General features: G+C 37.4%; 1 protein-coding gene across 4 annotated transcripts in view; it reads left to right on the top strand.

Annotated features, from left to right (window-relative positions):
• The first annotated feature begins 369 nt into the window (after positions 1-369).
• Positions 370-20,610, top strand: part of dmtn (dematin actin binding protein) — a 21,673-nt gene continuing 1,432 nt past the window's right edge. The window contains exons 1-16 of one of the 4 annotated variants that reach the window (XM_060896102.1): positions 370-593; positions 8,320-8,377; positions 8,792-8,857; positions 9,077-9,232; positions 9,842-9,886; positions 11,614-11,743; positions 12,198-12,242; positions 12,362-12,508; positions 12,810-12,958; positions 13,398-13,503; positions 13,966-14,030; positions 15,006-15,054; positions 15,768-15,826; positions 16,780-16,845; positions 18,021-18,101; positions 18,955-20,610. The exon at positions 18,955-20,610 is cut by the window's right edge and continues 1,432 nt beyond it. In XM_060896102.1, the coding sequence (XP_060752085.1) occupies positions 8,369-8,377; positions 8,792-8,857; positions 9,077-9,232; positions 9,842-9,886; positions 11,614-11,743; positions 12,198-12,242; positions 12,362-12,508; positions 12,810-12,958; positions 13,398-13,503; positions 13,966-14,030; positions 15,006-15,054; positions 15,768-15,826; positions 16,780-16,845; positions 18,021-18,101; positions 18,955-19,068 (1,287 nt within the window). In that variant the 5' untranslated portion in view covers positions 370-593; positions 8,320-8,368 and the 3' untranslated portion in view covers positions 19,069-20,610. The remainder of the gene's footprint in view (positions 594-8,319; positions 8,378-8,791; positions 8,858-9,076; positions 9,233-9,841; positions 9,887-11,613; positions 11,744-12,197; positions 12,243-12,361; positions 12,509-12,809; positions 12,959-13,397; positions 13,504-13,965; positions 14,031-15,005; positions 15,055-15,767; positions 15,827-16,779; positions 16,846-18,020; positions 18,102-18,954) is intronic. The other 3 variants (XM_060896103.1, XM_060896105.1, XM_060896104.1) reach the window with 3 other exon arrangements.

Genomic DNA, 20,610 nt, shown 5'->3' with positions numbered 1-20,610 from the left:
TTTCACTGTTGAGTAAAGTAGTGTTCGCCGCTGAGGAGGATGAGGATGAATGAGTGCTTTTAAGTGATCAAACATAACTCAACTCTTAGTGTACTGTGAATGTGTGTGTGTGTGTGTGTGTGTGTGTGTGTGTGTAACAGAACAGAACAGAGCATCAGAGGATTTTAACCACGATGGAGCTGAGAGGTTCGTTGCTGTGGAAACGGCACCAAAGGGCCTGATTGGGCGTTGGCTTCTCATGCCGCTCTGAGATAAAGAATTACAGTTAGGGTGGAGAGAGGAAAGGGGTGGAGTCAGAGAGAGAGAGAGAGGAAGAGAGAGAGAGAGAGAGAGAGAGAGAGAGAGAGAGAGAGAGAGAGTGAGAAAGAGAGGGAGAGAGAGAGAGAAGCAGTGGGAAAGAGGCAGGCAAGAAATTTCTAAAGGTATATTTGGAAAGAGAGAGAAAGGTGAAATAAAAACAAAAACAAATTGAAGTTTGAGAAAAAAAAAAAAAAAAACGTGAGGCCGAGGAGGAGCAGAAGAGCAGGATGAGAGGAAGTGTGAGAATGTCAGCGTAGGATTTCCTCATCAACATGGAAAGCCGAGCCGCATGGGTTTGTTGCGCCTTTATTTCCCTTACAATTTGCTCTTGTCTCTCCTTCACCAATGTTCTTCCTCTGTAATCATGCGCTGTGTTTTCAGCAACTGAGCCTGGCTGAAACAGATTAGTACCATGACTGACCATGTGGTAAAGTCAAAAATAGCTCAGTAAAACGAGACTGATCATTTCTGGAGCAGAGATTAACCTGTTTAACATCGATTTAAAACATCTATAGCATTTATATCAAATATGATAATCACAAGTAAAAATTAAAAAAAGTTTTAAATACAGTAAATGGAAATATAGGGAAGAAAGAATAATAGATAGATAAATAAATAAATAAGTAAATATTTTTTTTCTATTTAACATGACTAGTCAACTACAATGTAGTACAGAATCATTATTAATGTTAATATTACTTATTAATCGTTATAACAATAACTAATATACAAAACCAAACAAAATGAATGAAACACAAAAGCTGAATGTTTTGTTAAATAAATATATCGTTGGGTTCTTCCTAAAAATGAGTTGATGGCTCACAGTGTGGGATGTTTAGCAGTTAGTCTGAGTGACACAGTGACTTTTATTGGCCTTTGGAAAGACTGTGAACATAGTGTTAGTCTTTTATCTTTTATTTTTCTTTCACGCCCAACAAAGCTGCATCATTAACAGTGTAAAGAAGGTTCTTCTTCCCCATGCATGCTAATCTGAGCTGAATCTGAATGTTAGTATGAACTAAAACACAACTTCTCTCCAATTTGTTTAATTACAATTCTGTTGGGTTTATTAAGCAAGACAGATAAAAGATGAAGGGACTGGGACGACACTTTCTATTTACACAGCAATCAGTTTTAAACATCTACATCATTTTTAAACATACTGTACACGTGCTGTTTGTTAAGGAATTTAGTAAAAAACATGTTACCATGTGCATAACGTGTTGGGAAACAATTCTTTTTCTAGAAAAAAAAGTAGCTGATTTAGACCTGGACAGAGAAGAAACGTGTTAATGTAGTTCATCTGCAGCCTGTGTGTGTGTGATACAGGATGGAGAGGAGCACTGTACGAGATAAGGACGGTTGGATCAGGACATGTCAAAAACAGGAAGCCAGATGTGTGTGTGTGTGTGTGTTTGTGTGTGTGTGTGGAGAGAGAGAGAGAGAGAGAGAGAGAGAGAGAAACCTTATTTCCATTTACCAAATTATGAATTATTCCATTTTCAGAAATAAACCGAGTTATACTGTATGTCTCCTCAACAATAAGGAATAAAATGCTCGCTTCTTCACCATGCATCATGCACCCAGACTTGAACCTGATCATCTGATCAAGACGAAGAATTAAAATATCGTATGTGCAGTAGGTCAAACAGGAGGCGTTTAAAGAAAGATATTTCTCAAATTGAACTGGGATTAAAGAGCATCTGATGCAGCTGGGTCCCTCGGCCACAGTTTGCCTCTCTGGTGATAAATCATGTCAGTAGGGCTGCTTTACGTTGGATAAAATGACGAGGGGGCGTTTTACTGGATGAAGAGGGGGCTTTCTACTGGACACCCTTCACACCTCAGTGACTCCAAGCAGAAACATTTAGGCTAAGTAACCAGCTGGGACTAAAATCAGAGCAGTAAGGATCAGATGCTGTAGAGTTAAATTAGAAATAAGCCAAATGAATACGGATGTGATGATGTATTGTTATGATGATATGTCATGATAAAGGGAATTAATTTGGAATGATTGGTGGAAGTCAGTTGAAAGGGTCTGTGAAAGATCCGGACTGGCAGATAACTGTCAGTGACTGATATCAAGTTCGGTACAGGCTTTTGCCCTAATTATACAGCATTATAGCCTGTTTTTTTAGCTCATGTTGTTTTAATCCCCTATTAATTGAGTCACCTGGCACTTCCCACCGACCAGGCAGCTCTCATTGTTCCTCCAAAACACACAATGCTAATCAACCTCATGTTATCACACATGGCTCAGCTTGCTGAGAGGAAAACTCTATCTACCCTTTTCTACATACCTGAGCTCACATAGGATAGTGTCTCTGAGATTAATAGGAGAGAGAGAGTACTGTATGACACTCCTTATATCAGAGAGCAGGGTCATTTTTACTCTCTAATCTCTTACCCACAGGCGGCTTTGTCCTCGTAGGGATTCGCTCTCTTGAAATGGATTAGAAATCTCCAGTGATCACATGAAATGTAGGTTTGTGGTAGAACAAGGTTGAGTAGTGCCATGCTTTTCAACCGCTGTCAATGAAGAAAAGCCAGAGGGTCAGCAGTGTAGTTAAAATGTTGGGAACCAGCACCCACCATTATCCAATTATGGTGATAATGTTTAAGTATATCCAAATATATCCAATTATGGTGATAATGTTTATTATCTCATTTCTAAAAAAAAAATACGTTGGATTTTTTTTTTATCACACTAAAAGGTTGTCAAAAATTCCACACACATTGACTGGTAGTCTCACTGATGTCCCTTACTGTATATATACATATATATATATATATATATATATATATATATATATATATATATATATATATATATATATATATATATATTATTTTTTATATTTTTTTAATTTCAAGCATAATTGTTTAAAATTTAAATCTCTATTTTGTGAAATGAATTCCTTTTTACATTATTTATATATAGAATTAGCTCAGTAAGTAGAGTTCGAAGGTTGCCTAGGGCAGTGATGGCTCAGTGATTAAAGTTGTTGGGTTAATGATCAAAAGGTCAGATGTTCAAACCCATTAGCAAGATCTTCCTAACAAGCCAGGATATGCAAAGAAAAAAAAATCAATACTGTATATGTGCAACCTAAGGCACGTTCTATTAATTTCAGATCAGTTATTTTTGACTAAAATTGTTCTTATTTCCTTTTTATTTCCGCCTTATCGGTTTGGATGTTAATCATATCGTTCCACACAAAGAATGTAATCAGGGTGGAGAATGTATCATTCACAATACAGCATAAGGAAATATAAGTATCTAAAATCTAGTCACTCCGTCCAGGGTGTATCCTGCCTTGATGCCCGATGACGCCTGAGATAGGCACAGGCTCCCCCGTGACCCGAGAATAGTTCGGATAAGCGGTAGAAAATGAGTGAGTGAATGAATAAAATCTAGTCTAGATTGTGAAGCCTTTATTAATGAAAATGTTACTTCTTGTGGGTGATAAGCTCACAGAAGTCACTTTCATTCTTCAGAAATGTTAACTGTGCTTTTCCTTTTCCTTTGCTTTACATGGTACTGTAAAAAGAGCCATGCTTTTAGCCACTAGCAAGACATCCACCAACTAGCATGAAAAAAACCTATGCAGTTTTTGCTGATAAAGCAGCTTTCTCCTCTTTCCCATTTGAAGAGAAGTGAATTCAGAAAGCCCACAGGCTCTCACACTGTACTCTCGGGTTAGATGAACGTGCTCATGCCATAAAATATTTAAAGCAGCAGTTTCTACATCTTTAGACGAAATTGAAATGCAGCTAATTAGCACAATTAGCTGAACTCAAATCCAAAAAGATTAGATTTCTGAGAGGAATATTGTCATGCCACTCAGTAAGCCGAGAGCTAATGTAAAATGCTATAAAATCTTTAAGAAATCCTTAAGCCTTTTTTTATTTAACAGATTAAAACAAGCTTGAATGCACTTTGAAGAACAGGACTCTCTTTGCAATTAGCACTGATGTTACCTGCATTAGTAGGCTGTACTATTTTAAGTGTTTTCATCCCTGCTGCTTGTACATTTACATTTACATTTACAGCATTTGGCAGACGCCCTTATCCAGAGCGACGTACATAAGTGCTTAAATCTCTAACATTGAATACATTAATGCTGGATCACTAAGTTACATACTTAAGATACCATGAGTTTAAAACATTTGTTCAAAGTTACAATGAAAGTGTCAAAGGTGTGTTTTTTTTTTTTTTTTTTTTTTTAAATGCAAAAGATAATGAAAGAAGTGCTAGTTGAAGTGTTTCCTGAATAAGTAGGTCTTCAACCGCCGCTTGAAAATAGCCAGTGACTCAGCTGTCCGGACCTCTAGGGGAAGTTCGTTCCACCACCTTGGTGCCAGTACAGAGAAGAGTCTTGTAGTATACTTGCCTCTTACCCTGAGAGATGGTGGAACCAGTCGAGCAGTGCTGGTAGATCGGAGGGTGCGGGGTGCAGTGCGAGGAGTGATGAGGGCTTTGAGGTAAGAGGGAGCTGGTCCATTTTTGGCTTTGTAGGCCAGCATCAGTGTTTTGAATCTGATGCGTGCAGCTACCGGAAGCCAGTGGAGGGATCGCAGCAGCGGGGTGGTATGAGAGAACTTTGGCAGGTTGAAAACAAGCCGGGCAGCTGCATTTTGGATCATTTGCAGAGGACGGATTGCGTTCATAGGTAGACCTGCCAGCAGTGCATTGCAGTAATCCAGTCTAGAAATGACAAGAGACTGAACAAGTACCTGAGCAGCCTGTGTGGACAGAAATGGTCGAATCCTTCTAATGTTGTAGAGAAGAAACCGACATGAGCGAGTCACATTAGCAACATGAGAGGAAAAGGACAGTTGATTGTCCATGGTTACCCCAAGGTTGCGAGCTGTGGCTGAAGGGGAGATCAGATCGTTGTGCAAGGATATAGCAAGATCATGACCTGGGGATGAATCACCTGGGATGAAGAGCAGCTCAGTTTTGCTAGGATTAAGCTTTAACTGATGAGCAGACATCCATGATGAAATTTCTGCCAGACATGCAGAGATCCGGTCAGAAGCTGTGGCATCTGCGGGTGGGAAAGAGAAGATAAGTTGTGTATCATCAGCATAGCAGTGGTAAGAGAACCCATGTGAGGAAATAACTTCACCAAGAGAGTGAGTATACAGGGAGAAAAGAAGAGGACCAAGTACTGAGCCTTGTGGGACGCCAGTGGAGAGTCTGCGTGGAGCAGATGTCACTCCCCTCCATGTTACCTGATATGAGCGTCCTTCCAGGTAGGAAGCGAACCATTCCCAAGCTGATCCGCATATCCCAAGACTCCTGAGGGTGGCTAAGAGAGTCTTATGGTTGACCGTATCAAACGCTGCTGAAAGGTCAAGGAGGATAAGGACAGATGAGAGATTGGCTGATCTAGCAGCATGTAGTTTCTCAGAGACATCTAAAAGGGCTGTCTCTGTGGAATGAGCTGCTTTAAAGCCAGACTGGTTGGGGTCTTGGAGGTTGTTCTGTGAGAGATAGACAGACAGTTGATTAAAGACAATGCGTTCAAGAATTTTTGAAAGAAACGAGAGAAGTGATACCGGTCTGTAGTTACTGATGTCTGATGGATCCAGAGCAGGTTTCTTCAGGATGGGAATAACCCTTGCTCTCTTGAAGGTAGTTGGTACCTGACCAGATGCTATGGATCTATTGGTGATAGTTGTAATGAAGGGCAGAAGGTCTTGCGAGATGGTCTGCAGCAAAGTGGAAGGGAGTGGATCCAATGGGCAGGTGGTAGGATTGCAAGACTGGATGAGTTTTAGAATCTCTTCTGCTGTTACAGTTGAGAAATGTGACAACAAAGGTGTAGGGGAGTCCATACTCTGAGATGTAAGTGCAGTCGGGGCTGAAGTGAAGGTCCGGCAGATTTCCTCAATCTTCTCCTGGTAGAAAGAAGCAAAGTCTTCTGCAGTCAGGGAGGATGAAGAAGGTGGAGCCGGGGGGTTGAGCAGAGAAGAGATGATGTTGTGGAATTTCCGAGGGTCACGAGTAGTACACGAGAACACAGCTCAGATGATTAACAAATGATGGAGCTTCCAAGATGTGATTTAAACGCTTCTTGGCAGTTCACTCAGACAGGAGCGTCTACGTATGACCTGGATTATGATTAGGCTGAAACAGAGGAATCGAGTCAGCCATCTTCTCCCCTCCGTCTCAGCTTAGAACATATTAATGTCAAAACAGGATGTGGCCTTCCACCTACCGACGAGGTACACCACCTTCTTCCAGACAGACACTCATCTAGACACAGTGCTGTGCTTGGCTGCTTGCTTGTAAATGGGCTTTTTATTCTGCACACTGGAAAGACTGGGAACATGTTTATGATGCTCTGATTTATGGCCTGATACACAATTTTACACAGTTGAGCTGTGAGTGAGCTACCATTTTATCTTTTGTCATAATTTCTGTTCAAAACAGAAAAATGTGGTTGAATTTTTGCACAATGTCTATTATAGTGCACGTTTCTACATGTTTAGTTCTGAAATGGGATTTCATTCATAAATATTGTAGAAGTCTTTTTACTTAATTTGACAATTTTCAATATTTTTTTCCGATAATGTATAAATACAATAGTTATTTAGCTAAGAAAAATATTTAGCATAATAATAATAATAATAATGATGAGAATAATAACAATTATAATAATAATTATTATTATTGTTATTATGATAAGAATAATAACAATAATAATAATTATTGTTATTATTATTGTTATTGTTGTGTATTATTATTATTATAAAATATTAATTATAGTAATAATACAAATAATAATACTAATAATACTACAAATAATAATAATACAATTATTAATAGCAACATCAATAATAATAATTATAACTATTTTACATATTATTATTATTATTATTATTATTATTATTATTATTATTATTATTATTATTACTACGTGGTTAAGGTTTCTGTAAGTAGCCATTTATTTGACATTTATGGGAGGAGTCTTCAGTGTCACGTCTTTGTAACAGACTGTAAACCTTTGACTATGGGAAAGTTTTCAGGACAGAGGACTTCATGTGTTTCAGTAACGTGAGGTTTTGTGTCTTACTAAGAGAGAATAAAAGTTATAAAGTCATTAAGAGAACAGCTGTTTATAGCTGCTGTGGTAAACCAGACTTCATGTCTCATGGATGTTTCCTAATTTTAAAAATTTTAAATCTGGGTCTGTTTTTCATTGTTGTTCATTAATGAATTAATAATGATATTTACATTTCAGGCTGCATCACATAAGCTTGTGGTGAATTATGTCCCATCATGTTTAATTCCTGACATATTGCTTATTGGTAAAGTAAACGTTTTTAGTCACAGCGTGTCCTGAAAGTCTAAGTACTGTAAATACAGATTTAAATGCGTAGTTTCTGTATTAATTGTTGCTATATAAGCTAACACCTGATACTGATACAGCTGCTCAGATGGGAGGCTGTGTTCAGGACATGTACAAGCAGAATATTGCAGCTACAGCACTCTCTGACCTTGAGACATGGCCTAAAATGCAGCTGAGACACAAAAGATTCTAGAGTGCTGTGCTGAATAATAACATGTTTTCTTCAGTTTAAGTGTGAACCTGGTGATAAAGGCACTGGTGGGAGCTTCGGGTAAATTATTAAACAAAATTTTAACATCCTCAAGTAAAATACTATCGAAAAATACATTTCTAAATATTAGGTGAGTAAATTTAAAACATCTAAAAATAGAAATCTGAATATTTAAGGTTTTTAGAAGCAAATGAAAAATTGTGTTAAAAGTGGTAAACAAATGATGATTTTTTTTAAATGAAAATATAAATATAATATGTTTTTTACTACTACTTTTAAATATGAAAAAATATCTTCCAAAATTGTAGTAAAAAGAGATGTTTAAAAATTGCATTTGTGGCATTCATATTTTGTTTCCTATTTTGTGTTGAAATTGTATTATTTACTATATTAATATTTTATAATCTACAAACAGCAGGACTCACTCTCGTTTATGTTTTATGGCAGATCTGACAGTCCCAGAGGATCAAGAGAACGTTTTCCGTGTTCACCCATCATGCAAAAGGTAGAAGGATTGTTTTTTGTCTTTAGATTGACTAATTCGTTCCTGATGTCACTTTTTTCTCTTGACTGGTCAGAACTGAAGCTTCAGATAGATATTACTCTCATCTTCCTTACTGTGCCTCAGCACTGACCCTGTATAATGGCTCCTAGTATAATATCAGCGGAGGGATATTCCAGATGAACATTTGGTATTTAATTAAATAAAAGCAGCGCTTGGACGGCATCTGTTTTGTATATTGTGCCTGGCGATTTAATGATGCACTCTAGCATCCTGACTCTGAGCAGCATTTCAGCTTGGCTGATCAAGCTTGTGATAGAGTTCAGTTCTCATCCAACTGCTGTCTTTTAGTAATTGCTAAACTGGTCTGGGTTATTAAGCATGATCTTTGACTTATTGTACTGGCATTTGACCCAGCAGGCAGGAACGGCCCCCTCTTCTCGGGGTCCTAGTGCCCCTGGATCCCCAGCCACTTCCATTGTGGTAGGTCTCTCTCCCAAACACACGCGCACACACACACGCACACACACTCAGTTTGTCCAGGTTGTATCAGGATTGTTTATATTGTTCACAGAAATAATAAATGTGGAGTGCAAAACAGTTTTATTTGCATTTTAGTTGAAAAAGACTACCTGACCTGGGAAATTAAGACATTATCTTGAGAAAAGACAATATAAAGAGCTTCTTGTTTCCTTTATTCAGGCCAGAATGGATAATCATCTGATCGGATATAAGGACTTAGCAGCAATTCCTAAAGACAAAGCCATCCTGGAGGTGGAGAGGCCCGACTTGATGGTGTATGAACCTCATTTCAACATGTCAGCTTTGGATCGTATCAGTCTGTCCAGGAGCAGAGAGGTCAGCAATGCTCTGAGAGCTTTCCATCAGAATCAACTGTGAATAATGATGCTGGTGTGTGTCGTTTATTCAGAGTCATAGCACAGCACTCTTAAATTCTCTTATCTGATTGGTCAGTAGGTGGTAGGTGATTACTTTTTGGTAACAGCAGCACTGACTGTAGTGCTTCAAGGCAAAACACAGGTTTAGTTAATAAACTCAATCGAATGTGTTATTATATAAGAATAAACATAAAGAATAAATGGATGTGCACTGTGTATTTTCATTCTCAAAATTGTAATTGTAATTGTTCGTAAAATCAGCTTCAAGGAGGTAACTTTTATTTATTTTTATTTGTTACATTTATTTAGTTTGTGTTTATTCTCTGTATTGCAGTTAGTTGATGAAAAATGATGCTATGATGAATGAAGGTTGATGGATTCTTCCTAATTCTATGATTTCACAATTAAAATGAATTATATTATATTATTATATTAGTTTTTCATGACTGATAGATATAAATTGACAACATAATGGAGCTTTCTGCCTGAATTTATGTGTGGGTGTGTGTGCATGTGTGGGTGTGTGTGCGTGTGTACATTTGTTTTTTTGTGTCTTATTCTCCTCTAGAGATCGATGTCACCTCATTCCATCTCTCCCCCACCTTCCCCAGAGGTGAGTGAGTCATCTGCTTACTAAAGCGTTATCTTCCAGCTATTTTGTTTATATATATATATATATATATATATATATATATTCAGTGGTGTGAAAAAGTGTTTGACACACGTTTTTCACACTTTAATGTTTCAGATCATCAAACAAATTAAAATATTAGTCAAAGATAACACAAGTAAACTCAACATGCAGTTTTTAAATGAAGGTTTTTATTATTAAGGGAAAACAAAATCCAAACCTACATGGCCTTGTGTGAAAAAGTGCTTCCCCTCCTGTTAAAACATAACTTATCTGTGATTTTATGTTTATGTATAAATAAAACTCGTAAATCATATTTACACTATAGGTTAGTGGCACAGTGATGTATGTGTTCTGATGTGCTGGGATAATGAAATCACTGTCTGTATTACATTTTACTATACAAGATGAACACAATCATATACATTATCGTGCAGACATTATTTTTCCAATTCTTTATATTGCACATAAAACAAATGGTTGTAGAAAGGAATCTGTGCCTAACAGCAAAACAAACATTGCATGGAAAGTCTCCGAAAGGAAAAGCATCATCAAGCAAAAGAGTTTTAATCTGGTCAGCGTGAGTAATTGCTTTTGATGGCTTGAATGTAGTAAGCTTGTGCTCCAATAATGTTCAAAACAGTGTTGCTGCCAGTGTTCAGAAATGATCAGGCTGACAATAACACATATACACAGTCTATCGCATGTGGTTTAAAACATCCGGACATACAGTATATATTGAATTATTTCAGTCAAATCTTTTGTACTGTATTTATAAATAATATTAAATTAAATTAAATTAAATAAATAAATAAAGCACACCTCTGCAGGTGCTTATAGAATGGATTAAACATAAAATAATTGAATACTTTTTTAATTTAAAAAATATATATATTTATTATTCAGCAATTAATAATCTTCCAAAACAATCCACCAAAAAACTCCTTACAAAGTACTTCCATGAGTTCATTTTTTCATTTAGTTTGGCACCTATTATACTTAAACAGCCAAAAGTGCTGATGTCGGGTCACAACTGCATAGTCATGTCGCTCACTCTGGATAAGACGTCTTTAACAGTCGTCTGGCCATTGGAGTAAATCACAGCAACACATAAATCTAAACTGTGAGGCTGAAAGATCTACAGTCTGGCCTGTTGAAATACAGATTTGGATCGTTACGGTCTTGCTGACTCAGTGTTAGTGTGAAGTAGAAAAAAAAAAGAGTCATATTTAGACTACGCTTCAGAGGTGCACTTATGATGTGTGATGTTTATTTTACACAGGAAAATTTTGGACTTTACTCAAGCATCCCTATTTTTAAAACAGTGCACTCGCTAGGCGATTGTAAGACTTCAGAAGTAGAATAACATTTAAAAAAAAAAAAGATAACAAAATAAGATCTGCAGATCCTCAGTGGTTAGACAGGCTAGTCCAGAAGGCATCACTATACTATGGGGATTAATGCATCTCGATTCAGTTGTTGTGGGTTCTATACAGCCAAAGATATCCTGGGAAATTTGTTATTGGTAAATAATGTAAAATTGACCTACTAATTCATCGTAGGATCTACACTTGTGCAGTATTTTTTTATCCTGATTATTCTTTTACTCTTAATTAGCTGGCAGCCCATTCAGGCTGAAGTAATATACCACTGATTGAAGTGATTGATTTATGAAATGTACTTATGCTTTTTTCTGTTCTTTGGCCCAGATATTTAACTCTAAAGAAAAGGAGTGGGTGGAACATGACTCGCCTGGCGCATCCTCCGTGGGCTCGACCGTGCAGATCCGCAAAATAAGCACCTCCTCCAGAGGCCCCTTACAGCACTTCCACAGACCAGGCGAGTCAGTTCACCTGTACTCTTGTATAACACTCTTGTACTGAACATGTATGATGACACCTGTATTGAACAGGACTATTTATATTTCCATTCATCTTATTTACAGCAGTTAAGGGTTCAGGGCCCAGCTGTGGCAGCTTTGTGGTCCTGGAACTCAAATTCACAACCTTAATAACTCACCTGTACTAAATAAGTCTGATAAGTCACCTGTTTTGAACAACTCACCACTGCTGAACAAATGTGAAGATTAACCTTTAAATCCCATCCATACAGGTCTGATAACTCAAATGTACTGAGAAGGTACAACAACTCAGATATGCAGCTCAGTTACAATAAGTCACCTTAATGCACAAGTCCAATAATTCACCTGCACTGAATACATATAATAACTAACCTCCACTGAGCAGGCAACGCTCTAATGACAATCTTTTTAATGGGTTTCTTTATTTTTCAGATAACGGAACCAACATCTACAGCAAGCCTCCCATTTACAAGCATGGTATTTGCTCTAATCTTCTCATAACCATGTTATTTAAATCACTGTAGTAACATTACAAGGCTCAAAGAAACACTGATATTTCACTGATCCTTTATTCTTCACCCCGTTCTCCCTTCTAGAAGCATCAGCAGCATCTCAAAATAAGCATAAAGATGACGTCATCATCTTGTCCTCTAAGTTCCCAGCAGCCCAGCCTCCTGATCCCAGCCAGCCGTCCAAAATAGAGACAGAGTACTGGCCCTGTCCTCCATCACTGGCTAGCATGGGTAAACTAGCAGTAAAATATTACATAAAATCATGTATTATTCCAATATTTTGTATTATTAAAAAATGAAATCAAACAATTAAATACATCTTTTTTTTACCTTTCTAAAAGATATTTCTTTTATTAAAAAATATTTATTTATTTATTTATTTATTTTTATTTCCTTATCTTTTAATCATACTCAAATCAAAAATATTTCATAGCTCATAGTTTATTTCGTAGTCAGGCCTTATCATGTTATAATATTTTAAAATACATTTTAAATGTATAATGTATATATCATGTAATATGTATATGTGCAGGCCTGCACATGCCGCATGACTCTGTGTCTCTCCCTGTAGAGATTGAATGGAAGAGAAAGGCAGCAGAACAGGGCAAAGTTGTAGAGGACGACGAATTTGAGGACCTGACTGAGGACGCAAAAAAGGTGCAGGAGCAGGAAATGAACAAAGTAAGAGCACAGACATACCCACACAGCATTCAGACATTCAATACCACTGCCAATGCTGCCCGAGAGGCTTTTATCTGAGATAAACAAGGCTGTTGTAGGATCTAGAGGAGTGTGTGCTCATCCTTCACCTTCAAATAGCTATCATTTGTGAAAGTGCCAAAGTACTGTATAGGTACTGTATAGGTACTATACTGTATAGTATAGGTCTTTCATGAAATATTTAATAATTAATTAAATGTCTCCTTACATAAAGCTTATATTAACTAGTATATAAAATTTAGTGTAACGGAACCCTTACAATGCTTCTGGGTCGTATGAAAAATGTATAAATATGAGAAGCTTTTACTGAAAATGATCACATGGGGCAGATGGTCACACAGTAAATGTATCATTCCACTACAACATATTATACGCTTTGTGCACTTTAATTCACTTTCAGATTCAGTCTAACCTGGGTAAGCTGATCTTGAAGGAGGAAATAGAGAAATCAGTGCACATCCGGAGGAAAACACGCTCGCTGCCTGACAGGACACACATGCACTTGGGTAAGTGATGGACTAATGGTGTATTTTTTTTCCAGAGTGTTGTACTGATAATGAATACATTAATCTCTACCAAAACACTGGTTCAAAATAGCTCAGTAAAAAGCATTCTGCATAAGTGAAGAGCTACTTCTTCAGGCCAAGAGCAAGGACACGTGTCACTCATTATAGACAGCAATGTAACATTATTAGTTATTACATATTTTCTGGACAGAGAAGGTTACAGCTGTATAGATTTTTGTTCCTGATTGAGATTTTAGTGAAGCCATGATATGAACCAGATATGAATCCTGGCTGGTGCAGTCCACAGGAAAGATTTGTCCTGTTACATGTAGTGTGCCTAAAATATGCATTAAAAAATAAACCTCATTCATTAGGTGTGAATGAATATTGGAAAAGTTTCGTGTTTAGTTTTGTGAACAGGTTGATAGGTAATGAAGGTTTTTTCTGTTTTTCTGTCTGCAGTTGCATCCAGTGGTGCATCGAAATCTGCCACTTTACCCTCCTGCAATCGCTCTGGCCTTTCTCGGGTACCCACAATGCTCTTCACTTCCTGACTCATCCTTTTATTATCATAGACACTTATTAGAGCTGTGTCACAAAACTTGGTGGTTTATAAAAAATGTACCTATACTTCCGGTGTCACAAACGAGCAATTACTAGTGAGTATTATAATTATTAGGTACTTATGGCCAAAGGTATGTAGAAACCTGACAATCAAACACAAATGTGGTTCTTCCCCAAACTGTTGCAACGATGTTTGAAACACACAATTGTATAGAATGTTTTTGTATGTTGTGGCATTAAGATTTCCTTTTACCGGAAATAAGAGTCCTAAACTCCAGTGTCCTTTGGAATGAACTGACACACTGACTGGACCCCAAAACCTCCTCACCATCATCAGTGTCTGATCTCACTAATGCTCTTAGAGCTAAATGAACACAAATCCCTGCAGCCACGCTCCAACATCTAGTGGAAAACCTTCCAGAAGTGTAGGGCCTTTTTTAAATTAAAATGAGGATGGGAAAAACATCTGGCCACATAATGTAGAAGTTTGTCTGACATTGTAAAAGAGGACACAGAAATGCTATGTGTCTATAAATCTGATGTTTACTTGCAGTGTATCATGGGTATGTCTTAGTCCACGGTAGAGAATAATCAGACTGATTTTGAGGCTGATATGGCCCTCGTTCTTCCCAGATCGTAAAAACCTAAACCAAAATGTATACCTATTAACCTCTGTATATATTCACAGTCCAATCTAATGTAGTCTGGTGTAGAACGTGTTTAAAACAAATTACAGTTCTGCAACCTGTGGAGTAGAAGGTACACCAACAGACTTGTGTGAAAAAAAAACACAGTTTAGATGCCAAACTGAACTATTGTTTATTTGTTATATTGTGGTGGTCAGAGAATTACACCATCCAGTTGGACCTACGTAGCGACGCCGATCGCTCAGAACGATTTCTCATGAGTCTTTACCGTTTTTTGTTTCCCGTCTATAGCTGCAGTCTGCTGAATTTGCCTCCATAGACAGTGAAAAAGCCAGAACAGGTAAGTTTGAAAAAAAGAAAGAAAGAAATAAAAAAACAGCCAACACATAGCATGCAGATGTAATCTGATCACTCGTGACTGTAAATCATAGTCTGTAGTGAACATATCGATGATATACTTCCATATCGATGGAACTACATGCAGCCAGGCATCCAAATATCAGAATAAAATAGAAACATATAGATAGAGGTGAAAGACATTAAAGAGTATATTCAGACATTTGGGATATGATGTATTTGGTAAGATCTCTTAAACCACTCGTCTTTTAGATCACCATAAGAAACTATGAATACATGAATGTTCATGGTAAATCATGCTATATTCTAAGCCAATATATAATATAATTAGAATTCAGACACTTCAGATAATCCTCCCTCTACACTGCATTCAGATCGAGGGCTCCATAACTCCCTAGGCAGTGTTTGTCTGTGACTTTTGTGCTCTAAAGATAAAGTCTATCACATGACGAACATGCATGACTGAGGAACAGTGCACAGTTTTCTGGACATGTACTTCTTAAAAACATAAGAGACAGAACATTGTTCATGTCCGGAGTAGTGTTTATGCATCGTTAATTTTTGTTAGTTTTTATTTTTAAAAAAGTGTCTGCTATATATGTATATGTATGTGTGTTGTCTATAGTCATCTAAATAGTGTAATATTTTATCACTGACTTTCTGTCTTTCTGTTTACACTGTTGCTGTGTTCCACAGGACTTCAGGTGAAGCTCGTTGTTTGTATTATCACATGCTTGTTGCTGCTGGTAGAAATAGTAGGAAAATCATGTCTCCCCCTTTTTTTTTTTTTTTTTTTGCATGCTTTTCCCCTTTCTTTAATCCCTCCTTTCCTTGCAGCTAATGTACATTTGATCTGCCCTTTATTCATTCTGCATAACTCATTTAATCTTGACTCCATGCAATTAGAGGGTGACATTTAATAAAGTTATACAGAATCTGGGTAGAAAAGATGAAGGAAATGACTTGAGCATATAGTTGGCCACTCTAGTGGTTTACCTGCATTCTTATTTAAATATGTCTCAATAAAAAAAAATATTATTAAATAAAAGAATAAAAGTATTATTATTAAAATAAATAAACATAATAATAATAAAAAATACATACATTATTAAAAATAATAATAATAATATTAATATTAGTAGTAGTAGTATTGTTGTGGTTAACAGTCCAAATACAGTCTATCCAACACTAGATTACCAGGAAAGGGGTGGGACTTGTATAGCTGAGTGTATTTGCATATTCATAGAATCTAGAGTTCTTGATGTGGGTAAAAATTTACCCATTTCATTTCTCTCCCCTTTTCTGTCTAATGACTATTCTGTGAAACTTCAAGTCTTTTTTTTTTTTTTTTGGTAAAGTTTTGGAAGGCTGTAGATTTTCCTGCCATTATCAGTAGTATTGTTGTAAAGAGAGTCTTCACATAAAGGTTAAACATAAATGCCAAAAGAACCTCTTTTGCTTGTATCAACAGCGAGGAAGTCAACAGAAAATGTTAAATTTTGCATTTGACACGAGAAAAGCTGTATAAACCACACCCTTGTCACGCTCTAATTGCAACGCCTTTGGCTTGATAAAGACACTGAGAGCTTTCATTACTGTGAGGTCCTCTTGATGAAGGGCTTTCACACTATGACAATCTGTAGTGACTCATGATGACTGTGTGCGTTCTGTGTGTGTGGCGCTCCACTCTCGAATCCGTTGTGTGTAGAACGGAGACACTCAGAGAGGGAGAATGGATCGAGGAAACTCGCTGCCTAGCATGCTGGAGCAGAAGGTGAGGCCGAGATCAGAGAATAAAGAGCTCCTCCAAAGTTTGCCTTATTTCCTTGTGAATCTCATGCTTCATTTTCACATCTCATAATGCTGCATTCATCAAACGGTATCTGCAATAAGACCACCATGTTTAAAATAAACTTTGGAGGTTGCATATGCATGTGCTTTTTAGTTATTTTTTTATTTTTTAGTTACGCAAAATGTATATTGGGACTAGATATTTAATTTGTTGTGTAACTGTCAGCTGTCTCTGTCAGGGATATAAAAGGTGCGTATTTTTTCTTTCAATACAAGCAATTAATGTATGCAAGAAATATAGAAGCCAGAGACTCAATATGATATTATTTAGACTTGCTTTATGTAATTGTGATTCAATATCTATGGCTTACAGAGATGTCATCTTTAGATTCTTAATGACTGACATACAGAAAGGCCACATGTCCTTCACTGGGGGTGACATACAGAGTGGCCACATGTCCTTCACTGGGGGTGACATACAGAGTGGCCACATGTCCTTCACTGGGGGTGACATACAGAGTGGCCACATGTCCTTCACTGGGGGTGACATACAGAGTGGCCACATGTCCTTCCCTGGTGGTGACATACAGAGTGGCCACATGTCCTTCACTGGGGGTGACATACAGAGTGGCCACATGTCCTTCACTGGGGGTGCCTTCCCTGGTGGTGACATATAGAGTGGCCACATGTCCTTCACTGGGGGTGACATACAGAGTGGCCACATGTCCTTCACTGGGGGTGACATACAGAGTGGACACATGTCCTTCCCTGGTGGTGGCATACAGAGTGGCCACATGTCCTTCACTGGGGGTGACATACAGAGTGGACACATGTCCTTCACTGGGGGTGACATACAGAGTGGACACATGTCCTTCACTGGGGGTGACAAGCACACGGACTGACTGAAACACAGGTTGTGCCTTTATCACTCTGGCTGACAGGCATAGAGGGCACAACTCCATCACTAAGACTGACAGAGACAGAGGAAACTCCTCAATCACTGTGACTAACAGACACAGAGGCCACACCTCTATCACCAAATCTGACAAGTAGAAAGGCAAAAATCTAATCTGAAATATCTAGTGGACAGTTTTAATTTCAAATTTATCATTCACCTCAAATCTGAACATGTACAAACTCCATGTGTTATGTTTCCAGGTTTATCCATATGAAATGCTCATTATAACCCACAGAGGGCGCTGTAAGCTTCCACCTGGAGTAGACAGAACCAGACTAGAGGTACAAATTCCCCAGAATTCAATGTTCACTCTTATTTGCGTACACCTGATTGTTGTGTCTTGTATTGGGATTGTATTTTAATTCCATTTTAATGAAAATCCTTAACATTCGCGATAATATACTGTGGTGTGAAAAAGTATTTGACCCCTTCTTGCTTTTTTTTTGTGCACTTTTGGCACACTTTAATATTTCAGATCATCCAGGGATTATTAAGGGAAAACAAAATCCATGTGGGTTTCTTCATTTAAAAACTGTATGTTGTGTTTACTTGTGTTATCTTTGACTAATATTTTAATTTGTTTGATGATCTGAAACATTAAAGTGTGACAAACATGCGAAAAAAAAAATCAGGAATTGGGCAAACACGTTTTCACACCGCAGTACATCTTTATTTATCTCTTTTGTTGACTCGGATAACATGTGCTAAACTTTGTGCTGTTCTGGTGTGTGTGTGTGTGTTTGTGTGTGTGTGTGTGTCTGTGTGTGTGTGTGTGTGTGTGTGTGTGTGTGTGAGTGTGTACTGTATGTAATCCTTGTATGAGAAATATGTCAGAAACTTTTCCTCACATGATATTCGTTTTTATTTTGTGACATTGCATTTTATTAAAGCCCTTAATTTTAAAGACACGCCTTTTAATTTTTTTAGACTCCTATGTAGGTTGTTACTATAGAAACTATAATGCAGTAGAACTAGTGTCAGAGCTGCTGTTATCGTACAATAATCAACACCCTTACCAATCAGCTGTTAATTACAAGTGGAATAAAAACCATTGATAGTGGATCAGTCTTTTGGAAAATTATGTTTGAGTCATATAGTAGCTCACATCATCCGTATCTTATATCTTTCCAACAGAGGCATCTCTCTCCTGAAGAGTTCCAGAGTTTATTCGGGATGCCGATCGCAGAATTCGATCGTCTGTCTCTGTGGAAAAGAAATGAACTGAAGAAAAAGGTTTCTCTTTTCTAACACAAAGGATCTGCCTATGGACAAAAGCATTCTCTGATACTAACACAACTCAGACGTTTCAGGATAAGTAAACCACACATAATCCACCGTTAACTATTGACACGTATCATACGGCTTGCGTACGTCTATTATAGACCCGTGCTCTCTGTGTGCAGTAAGTCAAAAATACAAAACAACATATCTGTATGTTATGAAACAGAGGTCAAAAATCACAACCCCCTCCTCCTGAAGATTTTCCTTCCTGTAAAGCTCCATATTTCCCAGATTTTCTGTTTAGATTGGATGTGGGACTTTGTATATGGGTTTGTCTAGGAAATCGATTGGATGCTATAAATTGGCCCCAAATCTCATTCAGGGTGTGGCAATGACATGGACAGAGTGGGTATGTAGGATGGATGAACGAGAAAAGCAAGATTGAGTTGGACGAATACAATACAATTTGAACAGAGACAATGAGATCAGCAGTTTAGACCAGACAGTTTTTTATCACAGAATCAAAACCAACAGGTGGTCGCCTCTGTTCCAATTACCATCATTATGTGAAGACAATCACAGAAACATCACAGTCTGGAATATGTTTTTAGGTTGCTTTTAAAACTGAAACTTTCCATTCATGAGGAGTGGGACATTGAGATCGGGACGTCTTTCAGTTTCGACTGTTAGGTGGCAAAAGGAGTGTTTTTATGGCAAAGCATGATGCCATGTTGCTAAACTAGCTAACGTCAGTAGTACTAGCAAGTAGTAACAGTAACCTAAATGGTTCCCTAACTTGTGTGTGACCAATCAGAATAGATCACAGCACAGAGCCATGTAATAATATCAGTATGGCTGAGAAGTGGAGAGGGGAAAATGGAAGAGGGTTCATCTTCAGGAGTAGCTTTAGTGATTGATGATCCATGTGTAATATCAACACTTGATACAGCTCTATAATACACTTACATACAATGAAGAAAATACCATACAACTCTAACTGTACATACAAAGAATCTAATTCTAAGGAAACTGCTTCAGATCGTGTATCGCCTTATTACTTTTATATTAGTGAGATTCTCAAAGTGCCCAGTTCAATATGTGTATATTTACACAACCTTAATTTGTGCTCCGATCACAAATATTATAAACGCAAAACCTATTTATTGTCACAAAAAAAAAACAATTGTGTCATTGTATAAATATTTAATTTATGTATTCATAGCCTCGCTCATAAAGTGAACCTCTAATGTAACTCCATCCTGCACATATATAGCAAAACATCTATTTTGTAACTCATGAAAACTGCATGGATATTATCTTAGCACGCATTAAATGTGCGTCTGACTACCGCTTTCGTACCAAACATTTGTGCGTTTTAGTTTTGCCTGTTTTTTTACGTTTTTAACGTCAGGGACAAATGATTATTATACCACATAATATTTCACATATACACATGCTAATTACACTAGCCTGCTTATCTCAGATTGAAACATCAGGTTTCTAAGCCAGAATCGTGAGTCTTGGTTCCGTACAGGATAAATATCTGCCCCATATGAAGGCAGAGGCTCA

The sequence above is a fragment of the Tachysurus vachellii genome, chromosome 20, assembly GCF_030014155.1.
Source record: "Tachysurus vachellii isolate PV-2020 chromosome 20, HZAU_Pvac_v1, whole genome shotgun sequence".
NCBI lineage: Eukaryota > Metazoa > Chordata > Actinopteri > Siluriformes > Bagridae > Tachysurus > Tachysurus vachellii.
Note: the sequence above shows the minus strand (reverse complement) of the source record. Positions and strands in the feature narration are given on the sequence as shown.